The sequence below is a fragment of the Perca flavescens genome, chromosome 10, assembly GCF_004354835.1.
Source record: "Perca flavescens isolate YP-PL-M2 chromosome 10, PFLA_1.0, whole genome shotgun sequence".
Lineage (NCBI taxonomy): Eukaryota > Metazoa > Chordata > Actinopteri > Perciformes > Percidae > Perca > Perca flavescens.
This window is the reverse complement of record NC_041340.1, coordinates 8,602,539-8,620,185: the sequence shown is the minus strand read 5'-3', so window position 1 is coordinate 8,620,185 and position 17,647 is coordinate 8,602,539. Positions and strand designations below refer to the sequence as shown.

General features: G+C 39.1%; 1 protein-coding gene across 6 annotated transcripts in view; it reads left to right on the top strand.

The window, feature by feature from the left end:
* Window positions 1–17,647, top strand: part of ldb2a (LIM domain binding 2a) — a 92,847-nt gene that overhangs the window by 14,551 nt on the left and 60,649 nt on the right. For all 6 annotated transcript variants that reach the window (XM_028590089.1, XM_028590088.1, XM_028590084.1 and 3 more), the window contains exon 2: window positions 7,238–7,340. In XM_028590089.1, coding sequence (XP_028445890.1) covers window positions 7,238–7,340 — 103 coding nt within the window. The remainder of the gene's footprint in view (window positions 1–7,237; window positions 7,341–17,647) is intronic.

Here is a 17,647-nt window from a genome sequence, read left to right as displayed (position 1 = left end):
ACTTTAGACTACATACAACACCACTTTAATCATGTCAGACTCAGTGCACACTAATGTTTGATATCAGCGCAGGTTTATCCTCCAGGGTCTTAAGTGTTTTTATATAATGCAAACTTATCATGTTTCTGCATTTGGCTACCTTACAGCCACCAGCCAAACATTATGCAAATGAGGACAAATGAATGCAGAAAGGGAGGGGGAAATAGTCATTGCCCTTGAACAGCCACTGCACATTCACCAGGAATGAACTTTCTTATACAAATGAAGTCAGTGAAGAAGTTCCCACATTTAATTGTATGTCTGCCAATTCCCATTCTTTTCTTTTTTTTGTGTCAGAAGTTACAAGCAGCAGTCAGAGATCACATGCTTGTGTTGCAGTATAGTTAAACAGCAGCAACAGTAGCAAATCCTCAAATTTAAATTGCTGAATGAATGCCAAAGGTTTTCATTTTACTTGTTAAATAACTTAAATGATCAATTATCAAAATTGTTGTCCGATTTAAATATCCGTTGATCGACTTATCTATGAATCTAGTAATTGTTTTAGCAACTGAATTAAATACCAAAACATTTTTAATATTCTTTCATTTGTATTTCAATTTGAATGAGCTTTCTAGATTGATTCTAACGATGTGAATACCTTTATCATGGACATTTCAGATGTCAAGGTGCTGCCACAAAAATTAAGATAATCACGGTTGTGCACATGAAGTGTGACTTTCTCTGAAAAAAAAAAAAATTAGCTTTAATTGATTTTGTTTTAAAATGTGTCATCTCTCCATGGCCTTCACCAAACAATCAAACAAAAGCTACCTTGCTAAAGATCCTTTCGAAACATCTAGAGAGTCTTTGGTTCTGTTAAATTGTTATGCTCCCCAATAACCTGAAGCTCTTTGAATCTCTCAGCACAGTAAAACTTCCTTGGCCCACCAGTCAGCCGGGCTATATGCTATTCAGGAGCTGAATGGGGATTCAGACATTGGTAATTCTCCAAGGTCAGGCCCCAGACACACCTACACTCTTGGAGGCTTTTCTGCCACAATAGGCTAGAAGCAACAGCGGAAAAAAAAATACAGACTAACAAACGCTTGCTGGGAAAAATGGTTCATGTAAAACATAGACTTTGGGGCTTTATGGACTGTTAGAAAAGGTAGAGTGAGGGAAGAAAATGGGTCTTCTTTTGTATGGTTGCGTGAAGTGTGAATGGATGCAATATATGCAGTAAAAAAATATGTATGTACTACATACATACATATGCACGAGTATATTTGTGTATAGATGCATATGTACAGTACAAAGGGTTTTGTATAGATGGCTATACCGCACAAAGAGGTGTTGTGCGTTTTTATACCCAGTAAAACTTCTCTGTGTGTTTTCTTTTGCCACATTGTGTCATCTGCTTATCCATTCTGTATGGACATTTCTATATGTGTGGACTTAACCCTCAGCTCTGTTGCTATTTACTGAGGATCTTCCCTATGCTGTCCCTCCAATCCCTGGCCAGCACTGGTGATTTGTGGTTGGCTAGTGGGCAATTGACACATTGATAAATCCCCCTCAGATGGGGTGCGATCCGTTTGAATCAATAGAGCCTTATCGGCTGACGGCCGTCACGGCTGCGACCATGTCGGTTCACCTCTGGTTCCTCAGAGTTGGCCTGATTTGTAGTATTTGACAACAAACATCGTCGCGCCACGTGGTTCGTCAGAGAGTCCAGAGGCGTAAATGAAGGCAGGATGTTGTCTGTCAGTGAGCAGCTGCAGAGAGGATGGGAGACAGACAGAGAGAGGGAGGTGGATACAAAGAGAGACAGGCAGAGATAAAACAAAAAAGGCTGAGTTGTTTTACTTCTTTGAATATGTCTCATTTACAATTTTATAACCTGCTACTAATGACAGAATAAAAATAGAGCTCCTAACATTTCCTGCAGTAGTCGAGGGATTGAAATTGAAGACAACATCCACCGCACCATGAGCATTCAGTGTGGCTTGTTCAGCTTCAGCCAGAGGATTCATATGGCTTGTGTCCACTGGCCAAGCTTAAGCTGTTCTCCGGCCCGTCTGGCTCAAATCCAGCTTCTCCTCTGTCTTTAGAGCCAAGCCAAACCTTGCCAGTCCACCGGCTCAGCAAGCCACGTTTTACAACTTGGCGAGACACTGGCCAAAAGCTGCCCAAAAGCTCCAGTTTGGAGGATTAATAGTTACTGATTCTAAATAGCATCCCCTGCATATAATAGAACAGTTCTGGGCAAAATTTATCTTTATTAGCTAGAGCTACTAAATGCATATTCAATTTACAAAACAAGTGTTTTGGAGAATGGCAATAAAACTGTCAAGTGCCATTTGTTTAATTGTTGTAAAACTAAATGCTATCCATGTTGCATGAAATGTGCTTGTTATTTTTTGATTTCTCTGTTTCTCTGTTGTCTGGGTGGGGGGCTTTTCAACAGAGACACAAACTAACCAGATCATATGGTTTGATCCTGCTGTCAACTCTGCTCTTTGAGAAATACATGCCCCATTCTGGTTGGTTATAGGCCCAAGCCAAATATCAGTAGGCTGCCAAAATTAACTATATTGAGTTAAAAGGGGAAACTATTTTTTTGTAAAAAGGTTAAGTTTCAGAAAGATGTTTGAAAACAGAGTGGGACGGGAACAGAGATACAAAAAATTAAAATAATAGTAAAATGTAGTCTATTAAAGAAACCACATTTGAAGTCAATGTGAGTGAAACACTGCTTGCATCTGAATGTGGGGGAGGGTAACTAACCCTCTCCTGTTAAACTGAATATTTAAAGAAGGCAGTATTCTGTAAAAGAAGAGAAGTTGGAGCTTAAGTAAAACACAGTTCATCAAAACAGCAAGAGGAAGCTTAATGAAGAGTCTTTAAAACAGAGTGATGGGAGACCTCCGGAGGACAGCACTCGGAAAATTCATCTCCAACGCTAAATCCAGGCAGTTTATGTCAAAATGGGGATCACACTCTGTCATGAAATCCTCTAACTTGATTTAGCAGCAGGGAAAGTTCAGGTGGAATACTTTCTGGCACCAGCAAAGAAATGTAATGGGTCAACTTCAAGGATAAAACTTAAGTTGTTAACCCTATTCTGTGTTTTCCTTTAACAAATGCCATAAAAACCTAGTCTGGCTATCACCAGACCAAGCTCAATCTTTTAAGATTGAACAGGGCGAAATCAAATCGCCGGCAGATCGGGCTGGGTTTACCCAGTCTAATGAAAACCAAAACCAACAATAAATGTATTCCATTAGGGACTGTTCGTTATTTATTTCAGGGGCCACCGGAGACCTTCAGTCAAAATAGACATGACCCTCCCCTCGCCAGTAATAATTTTTCTATGTCCCTCCAAAATGATTTGGAAAAAAGGCATGACCCTCCCCCAACAATTTATCAATACCTTCTGCACTGGTTTGCACTTGGCAAAGATATACAGATTCCCTTTGTTTTTTACAGCAATGACACACGTGATCAAACCTCTGCATTCTCATCTGATGCATCACACTCCTCTGTTATGGTGGTTACTCCTCTAGTAAACTAGTATTCACATGAAATAAAACAATAAAACATTGAGACCATTCAGCAAAGCACGCTGGGTAACATTCAACACACAAACTGGTTGCTATGGACTCGTCACTAGGCTTCCTCCACTTCGCCGTTTAAACAAAGTGGAATAAACGTAAGTCCAAATCTACACAAAACCCGCAATCAATTAGTAAGCTGACATCAAATGTGGCATTTAGGAAACCTTTATTGCAACCTTGGCACGGGAAGATGTCCAGACTAGTGCAACATTCATTTTCGTTTTTTGCGTTCTGCTGCTCTCATCGTCAGCCAGGAAATATTTTTTTTACTAAAGCAGTATATGAAATCAGATGTATTACCTACCGCCATTTAGTTGTTTTGTGTTATTTAGCTAAGATATTTATAAAATATCTGGTCATGCCAGGCTTAATTATTCCACTAATTTTTTAAACAATGCAATTACCTGTTTCAGCCACCAGGAGGGGCAGTGCTGCCCCTGCCCCCCAGCAAACTCATGGGTCAGACCCATCTGGTGGCGGGGGCCGAGACTGAGAGCTACATGGATAAATATGCACCTAACAAGCCACTTTGAAATTTTGCTGTTTCTATGAATACAAAAGTTGGGTAACCCCACCCCTCTGGACTAAAACATGTTGGATGACCCTCCCCTCAACAAAAAATAAAAAGACATGTTCCTCCGGTGGTCCATTCCATAAATGCCGAACGGTCCCTTAACAAATATTGTCTTCTTGAGTATCCAAAGCCTGATATATCTTGTTATCCTGTGCCATGGGTAGTGGTGGAGGACATTCTTCAGGCTTTACTTAAGTAAAAGTAGTGATACCACACTATAGAAATACTCCATTACAAGTTTAGGTCCTGCATTCAAAGCTGGAGCTAATTTTAACTGCTTCATGCTTAACCATGTTAAGGTTAGGGTTAGGTTTAAGGTTAGGGGTAGGGGTAGGGTAGCACAGGTGGTTTAGCCGGTTCATAATTTATTAGGGACATTGTATGGGGTATTTGGTACACTAAACTGCACGTATGTTAAAACTAGTTGAAGGAGCAGAGTATAGAAAATAGCTGTACAGAACAGGGTCGTCATTGAGATCGCAAAGAGGTGATGTGTGTGTGTCTGTATGTGTGTGTCTGTGTGTGTGTGTGTGTAGTATCTTGTTCACACTTGACTGTCAATCCCAGGAGTTTCCGCCACCTTCATGATGTTGGATTATGGGCTGAACTCTGAATGTGGAGAGTACCAAAATCAGTCCCTTTCTATCTTTGTCTTTTTTGTCCTGGTGTTTCACTCTTCTTCAGTGGTCTCTTCTGAAATAGATGTATTCATATGAAACAGACACCACACACATGCTGGCAGTTCGCACCTGCTGATTCTCACAGTATCACACAGTTAGTCAAACACACACAGACACACACGGCAGCTCATGCATTCTGTTCCCAGTGGACAGCTGGCCATGCAGTGATACTTGCACATACACAGAGATACACTGGCATGTTTCCACATTCATTTGTTGTACAGTGAGGATGAGTGAACTGTTCAGTCATTTAAGCAATTACACTGATTGACCTAATGTGAGCGCTATAATTGCTGGTCATCATTTTCATAACAATACATTTTTGACACAGCTGGTCCAGTTTTTGATGAAACTTGTACCATGGACACAGTTGGCTCAGTGTTACGGTGCTGAAGTTTTTAAGAGTAATCTTGTTGAAGTGAAAAAGATGGTCAACGTTTTATGTTTCACAAAACTTTATTCAAATATTCCATTACAGTTTTATTTAATCAACAACAATGTTGATTACCAATTTTATGAATAATAAGAAAAGATACAACATTGAGAAACAAAGGAATACATTTGCTGCCTTCAGCTTCTCCAATGTGAGGATTCACACATCATTGTACATTTACAGCAATACATTTGGGGTTTTGGACACGTGGTTGAACAAAACAAGCAAGATGTCATCTTGGGCTCTGGGGACCAAATGATTAAACAATTAATCAAAAAGACATTCACAAGATGAATCGATTATGAAAATAATCATTGCAGCCTGTCTCGAAAAAGAAGGCTCTAGTTACAGTTTCCGTAATCATTTTTGGGGAATGATGTTTATTTGCACAATATTTTTTTTGGTTGAATTTTGGAACACAAATATTAGATTTAAAATAAAAAATGTAAACATATTTGAAAACTGTTCTTTACATATTAATCTGCACTTGATCTTTCTACAATCTTCCAAAATGTTGAAAACTCCACTCAGTCTCAGTTCAGTCTGTAGTTCCCAGTTCAGCTGATTGGATTGCCATCCAAAAGACCTCTCCACTAACTCATGGTCACCTATTGTTTGACCAGCTGGGTGAAGGTCCAGGTTTAGGCCTTCCTTGCCACATCGCTAACTCTTTCATCAGACTCCGCGCGTTTGAGACACGTTGAGCCGTGTGGCTCCCCGGTCGTCGCTGCTTATCAGGCTTGACACTGCTCAATGTTGACAACGCTAATTGTCAACATCTGGAAAGTGCTTGCCATCCCTCTGCCCTGCGCAGAATGAAACGCAGTGATCTGTCATAACGTGTCAGAGGAAATTAGCATCAGTCGAACGTCGGTGGGTGGAGGGGTGAGGGCAGGGGAGTAGAGGGGGGTCGTCCTGCCTACATTATCTGAGGTTTTTGGGAGCAGGGGGAGGAGGGTAAACGGCTGTTAGAGGAGTAATGTCAGGGCAAAGTGATTTACATGAATGTGTTTAATCACAGAGTGGACTCTGACTACTGCATCTGTGGCACCATACATCTACTAGCACTAGTACTAATGAAATGAATAGCACTTTTGAAGGCACAAGTTAAAGGTATCCTCACCTGCTGTAAAAAGTAGAAGCAGCAGTGAATTATACAGCTGTTGGACCTTGGCTTGTAATTCAGACATGTAGGAGCCTCAGGCAGGGCTCTTCCAATGTCCAGGCTTAAGAAAAGTAAAGGGAGCTACTAGGCTTTGGCTTTACATCAACCTGTATTGGAGGCTTAAGCCAGCAGCCAGCATTGAGATCACTTGTTTTAACCTGATTTATAGGCTCATTTTTATATGCTTTTTATTTCTTGTTGCAGTTGTTGGCCTTTTGTTCCTATCCTTCTATACTGTGATGTCTTTTTATGGTCCTGTCATAATTTGTTTTAAGCATCAATGTATAACATAAATGTGTTTAACGGTTCATACTTGAACCTTTTTGTAAACTCGAATGTAAAAAGTGATTTAAATGAAAGCTCATCAAATTAATTTTATTAAAAACCAACAATCAAGCCAATGTGCAATAAAGGGAATATTTGCACTACTGACTTCTTATATCAAAAAACAGTGTTGCCTGCATGGTCACAATATCTTTGTCTTATCAGAATGAATATTGAATTTATGTTTTTTTTTAAATGCAGCAGCACAAGAGCAACAACCTGGATAAAGGATATTCACTTGGTTATTAAATAATAGAAGAAAATGAAGAGTTTCATACCAAACTAAAACAACCTAAGGTCCTTTTAGAGGACAGAGGGGTACCTGAAGCTTGCTTTTACATACTGCACTTTCTGTATTTTTGATTTTGATGAACTAAAGATAATCTTTACAAAAACATAGTGGTAGTTAACACTGCAGAAGTTCTTCTTTCTAAATGTTGTATTCTTTCTGTCCTATAACAGGAAAGTGACAGTTTGTGGTGGGACGCCTTCGCTACAGAGTTTTTTGAGGAGGACGCCACTCTCACACTCTCCTTCTGCCTCGAAGATGGACCAAAGAGATACAGTAAGAGTCCTATAATATTTTAGCAAACCACCAATAATGCGATAATTACATTTTTTATTTGAAATAATTGATCATTTTTCAAGAAAAATGCAATAACTTTTCTGTTGTATTTTATGTAAAAGTGAAGAAGAAAAAAACTTGTTTACTGCTGGTTTGTGCATTCATGGTGCTTTGATCGACACAACCTTCACCATCTGAGTTTTCTTCACTTCTGTTCAAGTCGCACTGCCCTCCCACACACCTGTAATACATTCTGGTGTGCAGAGCTTTTTTTCAGTTATTTGTTGTATTTTATGTTTATACTATATGTTCCAAATTCTGGCATCCCATTTTCCTGAAAGGGTCTTAAACCAACAACCTCAACATGCCCATGTCTGTCAGTATTAGGTTGCTGGTGTCCCAATAAGACCCTGTCACAGAATTTTGGTGACTGAGAGGGACAAACCACCATAATACAGCAGTGCTACATGTTATGGTGTAGACACATATAGCCGACGGCCGACCATTGACAGAAAACCCCGTCGATATGATCAGTCGCGTCCCCGAGGTCCAAAAAACTGCCACAGAACAGACCAAAAAGACGAGAGGAGACAGCAGGCGGCGCTAATCTGTATTGTTGCCCAAGAAATTTAAACCGGCAGCTGATTGGACGAACGCGTCACATGGGTTTGTTTTCTCCAGAAATTCAAAGCCAGACTGTCATGGCGGCCGTTCAGAATACGATCTCATATTGTACTAAAATAGTTCACTGAAACATGTTTCTGAGAACATTTTAAGCGAGAAATAGGCCGTGCAGTTGCTGAATCAATTCAATTCAGCTCAACAAAAGGTCAGTTTAAAAGATTTTTGTCAGATTTTGAGAGACTCTAGTCACTTCATCCCGCTCGTCATTTCCGGGTGAGTCCCGACTGCCCTGCCGCCGACCGAACATGTCAGGTCGGCCAAAATGAACGCCGACAGCTCCCCAGACGGACAACGGCACGGGACACACCAAACAGATTTGAGTCACTGACCTCGCCAGACTGTCCCACGGCCGATAATCGGCCTGGTGTGTCAGCGCCCCTAGAGAAAAATCCCTCATACTCAGAAACCTCAGATGGTGGTGTTCAATTATTCCTAGTACTGATTTTGTGATGAAATTGTCAAAAATAGTGCATTTGGTATTTCCACTTTTCTTTAACCTGCTGTCTTCTTCCACTTAAGTAATTGATTTCCCAAAATGTCTTTTAACACCTCTAAAAAAAAAAGTGTGAGCCTGAAAATAAAACATCTGTACCACTGAGTCACCCATTTCTGTATGGTGCCCTACTGAGTCTCCTGTCAGTGAGAAAATTGGTATCCCTCCCACTTCTAACAATAGTTTTCTCTCTGTGTGTGATTTGTTGAACATTGGTGCAACATCAAATGTAACTACAGGTAACATCTTTCTGACAATTTCATCACAGGCCTCTATTGTGGCCAGTCTTGAAAATAGGCAAATTATTGGGTATTTCTGTATTGAAACGCTTCACAAAACATCTGCTTTTGTGCAAGATCATAATGGTGGTTCTTTATTATAAGTGTGTTGCTATATTGCTACTTTTTACCAAGAAGAGTGCAGTACAACCTGATACCATATCTGAATAGAAATTAGGGGTGTACGATTCAGAAAATGTCACGATTCGATTCTGAATTTTAGGCTCACGATTCGATTCAATATCGATTTTCGATTCAAAAGCGATTCTCGTTTCAAAAATGTAAATTTAGTTACTTTTCCCATGTGATTGCAGTAGACATACAATTTAAAAGAAAAGAAACACAACAAATTAAATGTAGTTTGATATTACTTTATATGTTTTCATACAAAAATAAAAACTTTTGCAACTAAAAACTGTGCCAAGCTTTGGCCAGCTTTCAAATACATTTAATTCAAGTATAAAACTGTTAAATAAAAAGAGCTTTTACATTTAGCTTTCAAGTGCTGTACAAAACTGTGGCAACTACAGTCCATTCAACAGAACTTTTGCGATGTGTCAAAATCACCTAACGGATACACATTTAGGTGTATATGTGCGTGTGTGTGTGTGGGTATGTGTGTGTGTGTGTAAACAGTTCATAGTCCAACACTGGCTGGAATCTGTACATTATTTTGCAGAAACAGAAGCTGGTCTACATGTTTTGGAGTGAGCATGCTCCGCTGTGCACTCGTTCTTCTTCTGATTATGACAAGAATGCCCAGGCGTCAGTGTGAATTTGACGCAGCGCCATCTATGGGAATGGCGAGATAATGTCATTTCAGGACAATAGTGTCAAAAGAATATGAATTTCTGTGAATCGATTTTGAATCGGTAGAGCTTGAATCTCGATTTAAATTCAAATTGATTTTTTTGCACACTCCTAATAGAAATGTTTCATTTTCAATAGAGTTGAGAAGCTGGAGGAGTCAAGGCAGGCTTCCAGAGTTCCAGATGTAAATGCTGTGTTCATTTTCTGCATAGAAAGTGTTAAGTGCAGTTGAAGCACTTCAAGGCTTGGAGCTCTCCTTGTTAAATAATCAGAACAAAAGAAGAGCAGGTGCATTACAATACAGTATATCTGGCTTTTTGGTAAAAAGTCAAACGTACAACACAGTAAAAACATTAAGAGAGAAGTCAACCACAACTCCTAAGGAGCATTTTGATGTGATATTAACAGTGAGCTTAAAGGTGCAATATGTAATATATTTACTGTATTAAATCCAAAAATGTGTCATCAGATATTAAAGAAACATGCCAAGTTGAAATACTATCTTTTCTGACAACAATGCTAATTTCTGTTCTGTGACGGAATGTCTGTTTGTGTTTTGGCCTGTGTGTTGGTATCAACTGCCCAGTTTGACAGCCAGGCCAGGTTGTCAGATATAAAAACGTAAACCCAGCGTGCTACAGCTGTAGTACAGTACAGCCATGGAAGTTGCAAACAAACGAATGGAATGAACGGAGATAGATTCTACCCGACCTAAAAAAACCTTGGAGATATTGGAGATGAAAAGATGGCGACAGCTTAGAGCCCAAAAGGACACAGAGTTGGCTAATTTCCTCCTGAACAAATAAGCATTAGCTTCAGGCTTATTTATCACGGCTACTAGGGACAGGCATTTTATGTCATTTCAAGATTCGTGTACTCACATTGAACTCTATAGTACTCAAATTGGTTACTTACAAAATCAGTTGAGACACAGCTAGTAAAGTGATCCCGACTGGTCCTGGCTAACGCCACCATGCTAACACGCCATAACTGCTGACGTTAGCTAACGTTACGGGAAGACCAGGCAAGCGGGCCATGGCTGTTTACAACGTGTAGCATGTTCAGCGGCCGTAGCCGACAATGGTGAGTTATTTAAGCCAACAAATTGTGGCTGTAAATCGGGAAGAGAGGACCGTGAGTTTGCAGTGTGTTTAGCGATTGTTGCCTTAATTCTAAGCCAATAAAGTGTGTATTTCAGTAGGGTGGAAAAGGATGGTAAGGTAGTGATATTTTAAGCTGTTACTACCGTAATTCGAAGCCAAGGAAATGTGTCTGTCTGTCAGGTGGAGAGGGCGGCGTTGTTGGTTTTTTAGTGGTTTCTACGTAATTCTGAGCCGAGAAAGAGTATCTGTCCGGCGGATGGAGAGGACAGCGAGGTTGTGGGGTTTTTAGCGGTTCCTACCTTAATTCTAAGCTGAAAAAGTGTGTCTGTCAGTTGCGTACAGAGCTCCGTGTGAGCATGGGCTTTTATGACTGTCAATATAGCCAGCATCTAACGTTAGCTACTCCGCTGTGTTGTGGAGTAATGTCTGGCTATGCAAGACATAAATAAATAATATAATTAATACTGATGGCCACAACATAAACCTATAGTAGCCTCACATTATCAAGTTACAACCTTGTTTCTATGTTAAAGAACATTAAGGATATCATTAAAATATGTTTTTAAAAAGGTAATTAACAGTCGGGGAACAGTGGCTCTTGACACTTTTCAACTTTATACTACCACTAGTAGGTGGCGTGCTATAGGCTACTGATTGAGTTTTGTATTCATATTAGTCCTGTTAGGAAAATCATGTCAGTTTTAAAAGAAACATTTTTTTTCCCAACATTTTGGGAAATGCACCTTCTTGCTGAGAGTTAGATGGAAAGATTGGGACCACTTACTTGTGAGTGAGTTAGGTATGAAGCTGGAGCCCGCAGCCAATTAGCTAAGCTTAGTATAAAGACTAGAAGCAAGGGGAAACAGCTAGCCTTGCTCTGTGCAAAGTTCAAAAATACTTCTTAAGCACACTAATTAACACGTATCTTGTTTGTGTAGTACGAACACAAACAGAAATGTAAAAACAACGATATAAATAGTTACACCAAGTAAATCCCTATGAATCTACAAATGGTTAACTACTAAGCTTCCGAGTTAAATTTCTAGATAGGAAGTGTTCTTATATTCTCATAGGCTCCTGTTCAGTGTTTTTTTTTTAAAAGGTTGCGAGGGCCTGAGTTTCAGGAAACGTTCTCAACACTTGATACAAATAACTCAAGTTAAAAACACCAAGTACAGCCACAGTATATGGTCTTCAGCGACAAATGACAGAGCAGAGGCTGTTATTGAGTTTGTGATATTGTCCCCTTCATCTCATCTGCATTGGTTTGTGTTTTGATATCTGAAACATATTGAATATCACACAGACATAGATAAGGATGGGGTGCTCTGAAATGAGCAGATGTGTAGGGTTTCTGCTGTGTTAGTGTGTGTGTGTGTACTGTATGTGTGTGATTCAGCCCAGTCATGGAGGAGGAAGAGAGAGAGTGGAGGATTGTTGTGAGCGGGGCCCCGGTTTGCTTTTCAAATGTAAAAATAAAAATCCCCAGTGGTGTAGAGACGGTAACCCTGTTCCCCCGGGAACGGGAGGCTTAACACCATGGCGATGATGACTCACCGCCAGTCGCAAGCCTTCCTCAATTCACATTCAGGTGCGCTAAGCTACACACACACACACACACAAACACATCATCCAGGAAAAATCCACCACCCTCAAATGTACCCAGCTAAAGATTTGACTCAATAGAACAACTAAGAATGACACCTCCCGAAAGTGATGATGTTGTCTGTCTATGCTTTGCATTATGCAGCATTATATATCGAGAACCACTGTACAATATATCACAAAGCAATTGATTGCTATATACTAGAGATGGTCCGATACCATTTTTTGCTTCCCGATACCGATTCTGATACCTGTACTTGCGTATCGGCCGATACCGAGTACCGATCCGATACCAGTGTGTCATATATTTTATTATGTTTTAACAACTGTATACTACCCCTGTATGTGGATGGTAGTATGTGATATTATTTCTATCTTTGTTGTCGGTATGGCTCAGGTTAAACTCTTTGTGAAACATGAACAAATACAAACAACGAATGCCACAGAACTTTCTTTTATTATCCAGTTTGACAGTCAGTTATAACGGGAAAAGAACATAAATAAACTACTTTAACGTAGATTTTCTTTAGGGCCTTATTACATGGTATCGGATCGGTGAATAAACTCCAGTACTTCCCGATACCGATACCAACGTTTTAGGCAGTATCGGAGCCTCGGAACATCTCTACTATATATATTCCAGTAGGCTATTTTGGCCACTGCTCAGGGCTATGTTATGTTGTTAATTTTAGCTATAGCTACTGAACAACGTGCAATGATTCAGCAGGTAGGAGGATTTCAGTGTGTTTCTCAAGGTTACTGATGGTTTTTGGGGAGAATTACCTATTTGTTAACTTTCCATAAATGATGACACCATAGACAAATTCATCCAGAGTCCATTTTCTGGCTTTATATTAGAAATGATAAAACTAGGCATAGTAAACAAAACAATTTTTTATTACAGATTTTTGGTTTACTTTTTATGTTCTGTATTTTAAGTTATGTCAACACACTTTGCTACAGTAATTTTGTTGCAGCCAACTCTGCTCTTATCTGAAAGAAAATGTAAAGAAATAAGTAAATATGGCTGCAACTAGTGCTGGGTGGTATTTGTATTTTTTAAGACTTTTAATGTCATCATGTTTACTATAAGCTTTGATTACTAAATGGTTTTCTTGGCTCCACAACATTATACAATATAACAACGACATTAGAATGCATGAAACAGTTACAGAATGTTTTTTATTGTGCAAACTGCAAAGTAGTAAAATGAATGAACTTAACTTAAATAAATAGATATACCAACAACTTTAACATTTGTTGTATGAACACTACCTTGACCACAGGTATGTTGTTGTAAAAAAACCCAATCAAATAATTATTAATTTTTTACACTGCACTGTAACTTTTATTCTTGTATTTGTATCTTATTCTATTTTAGCCTGTTTTATTTTCATGACCATTTTTAATTGCTCTTTAATGTTTTATGTAAAGCACTTTGAATTGCCTTGTGCTATAGAAGTAAAGTTGCCTTGCCTTGCCCAATAACCTCAGCCTGTCAGTCTGTCACCAGGGCATAGTGAACGCTATTGTGCCTTTCAGATAACTGCACCGCAGTCTCACCATTATATTATATTGCAGCTAAATGCTGTCTGAGTGATGTTTTGAAAACTGTAACCACACGCTGTACCGTTGTTGACTCACTGTGACCTAAACTAGGGCTGCTCCCTCTTAGTCGATTAGTCGACTAATCGGTCGTTTTGGTCTTAATCAACTTAGATTTCTTTAGTCGATTAGTCATGTTTTATGCTTTTTTCATGCTGAATGACTTATTTCCAAGAAACGTACGAGCACATCTCTGGTAAACACAAGAATTAAAGTGGTGCTTTTGCATGACTCTTTGTGGAGAAACTCAGATTTACAGATCTGTCGATTAAATCAACTAATCGATTAGTCGATACAATTGAATGAGTGTTAGTCGACTAAGAATTTCTTCAATTGAGCACAGCCCTATCCTAAACAAACTGCCGAGGCGACGTAGACTCGCTCCGTCCGCACCGCTGCGTGTGCGTGTGTTCGAGCTGAGCTCCGCTCTCTGTGAAACATGCAGAGAGGACAAATAAGCTCGCGCACTCAGGTACCGAAATTTGCCACTGCTTGATTTAACGTGAATCGGTCCTCGGTAGTACCGACGTAATTCTACCCTTGTGTACCTCTATAAATTTACTAAAATGTGGCTAAGCATTTTTATCAGTGTTAGACAGTTGCAGTAATTGAATATGTTGCTTTTATGTAGAACTACCTTTTCTCTCTGAAGCTTTTTTCTTCGGCTTTTCTATTACACAGAATCATTCTTGTGGCACGGAAATTTCTGTCCTGTGTTATCAGGGGGCTTTGGACTCCTGCATCCTTTGTTTTTTTTCTATTTTACTGTTGGCAGTCCAGAAATTTAAGCTCACTCTGCTCATTGTTAGTCACTCTGTACAAGAGCATCAGCTAACTGCCTAACATATGAAATGTAAATGTGACCGCCAGTGGCCTTAGTCTAAAAATAATCTTTGCTAGCAGCCCTGTGAAAGCGCATATGTAGTTAAAGCCACACAGGTCAGAACAACACTGACCACACTGGAGATGTGAGGGTGTGGGAGGTGGAGAGTGGTTACCAGTGGCCATCCATACATGTTGCATGAGTTGCAACAAAAGGAAAGGTTGTAACATTTTTCAGTGTGTCTTCACACAGTAGATCAAAATGTTTAAAAACTCAGTATGCAGCAGTATTGATTCTAGATTTGAATCCTAAAGCTGAAGTGCTGTAGTGTAAAAGGTGTGCTTAACATTACAGAGATTGTTTTAGCTCTACAGTATCACACAACAATTTGTCTTAGCATTTCTAAACTAAAGACAGAATATTCATATCAGTAAAGATCAAACATACTGTACCAACCGAATGAAAATGGCAAGTCTTTATATGTGTGGGTTATTATATGGCATGAAAAACCATATTATTTGAGGGTATTTTTGTTAAAATGTTTATTTAATATTCCATGGAAACAATCATAATGTATTTATCATTCCACAGAGACACTTTCTGTATAATGTATGGAGGTATAAGGGTAAGAAGAACTGCAATCCTTGTTGAAACTGAATTATATCATTTTTTTCAGTCATACTGTAGCTTATACGATAATTACAAGAAAACAATCATTTCACTCCAGTCTGAGGTGCTCTAATTTCATAATGTTCAGTGTAGGAAAAATAAGAAGAGCCAATTTACCTAATCTGTTTTTTTTATTGCATGGGCCTGTGTTAAGGTTTTTTGTAACTCGTCTCCAGCCGGTTTTCATTGTGGCCTCTCAGAGGAAATAAATCATATTGGAAATGCCTGCATGTTGATTGATGGAGGACGAACACTAACGCATTAATGTCCTCCATGATCCTCCAATTCTTTATGCTTAAATCAGTTCTGACCCTTAACGAGGGCTGATTAATAAGTCGATATAGACAGAAAGCTCTTTGTCAACTTGGTCAGTTTTGATAATCTATGAATCGTTTAAGTCATTTATCAAGCAAAAGCGCCAAATATTCCCTCTCTATCCTGCTTCTCGAAATGTGAGGATGTGCTTCTTTTCTGTGCTATATGTTTGTGAATTGAAAATTTGCAGTTTTGGACTGTTAGTAGGACAAAATAAATAATTTGAAGACTTCACATCATGCTCAGGGAAATTATAATTGTCATTTTTTCAGACAGAACAATGAACAAAAACATAAAAATGAAGTTTTAGTTAAAGGAACACGCCGACTTATTGGGAATTTAGCTTATTCACCGTAAACCCCAGAGTTAGACAAGTCGATACATACCCTTCTCATCTCCGTGTGTGCAGTAACGCTGCCTGACGGTTCCAGCATTAGCTTAGCCCAGCACAGATCCTGCAGGTAACTGGTTCCAACTAGCCTACTGCTCCAAATTGTGACAAAAGTGACAAAATAACGCCAACATGTTCCTATTTACATGTTGTGATTTGTAGAGTCACAGCGTGTACAAAAAACAACGTAACATGAGACACAGCCATCTTCTAACAGTAAACAAACCGGGAACTAAATTCTCAGACAGGCTTGCTGCAAGCATATCACTCCGCCCAAGTACTATATTCTTCCGCCTGAGAATATAGTTCCCGGTTTGTTTACAGTTAGAAGATGGCTGTGTCTCATGTTACGTTGTTTTTGTACACGCTTGTGACTTATAAATCACAACATGTAAATAGGAACATGTTGGCGTTATTTTGTCACTTATTCGGAGCAGTAGGATTGCTGGAACCATTCACCTGCATGTTCTGTGCTGGCCTGATGCCGCTGGAGCCGTCAGACAGCATTACAGCACGCACGGAGATGAGAAGGGTATTTATGGACTTGTCTAACTCTGGGGGTTACGGTGAATAAGCTAAATTCCCAATAAGTCGGCGTGCTCCTTTAAACAGATGTGTTGAGAGAATGTCTTGTGTACTTCCCAGCTACAGTTTATGTTCCTTTCGATTCTGTGATTCAAACCAGCAACCTTTGTCTTACCCCCCTGTGGCTTTAGACTGTATATCATTATGTAATACTGAAACAATTAGTAGATTAAACAATTAGTTTTCATCAGAAAATAAGTCAATCAATTGAGAACTGAATAATTGTTTAACTAAATTATCAAGCAAAAAATCCAATCATTCACTGATTCTGAGGAGAATTTGCTGCTTTTCTCTGTTTAACATAAATGTAAACTGAATATGATTAATCAAAGATCATCAACATAATAACAGATAATCAAAATGATAATTAGTTGATATCTTATTCTCAAATGCAGGGTATTTTTCATTGACCGCTGTGGCTAGTATATCACCAAATGTAACAGTAATTGTACTGTTCTACCATCAAACTAGAGACTGAGACAGAAAACCTTCAAATGACAGTTGGGTGAAATGGCAGAGATTTGATTTGTCTTAAGAGCCAGAGCATGTGGTTGCTGTCTGAATAATTTCCCACCCTATGTCACTAATGAAAAGCAAACTTCACCAGATCGTCTGTTGTGTCTAATTGTAATCTACATGTATCAGTAACAATAACCATGTCAGAAGACGACATAAGCAGCTTATCCAGACAGATTGCATTATTTCTTGCCTCGCCTTTTTCTTGCAAAGATTTGAAGAGCACTAAATGTGAGCAGTGAGAATTTGTAGTCTCCAGTATGTCATAATATTTTATAGCATCTTTGGAAATAAAACTTATTAAAGCCTCTTATTGCTATGACAGTATATTGCTTTGATAAAAAGTAATATTTTTAATGTGTGCATCATTTTTCATCTTTGGAGGGAGAGTTGTTTGGTGCATTTTTGTGTACTCCTGTACATGTTTAAA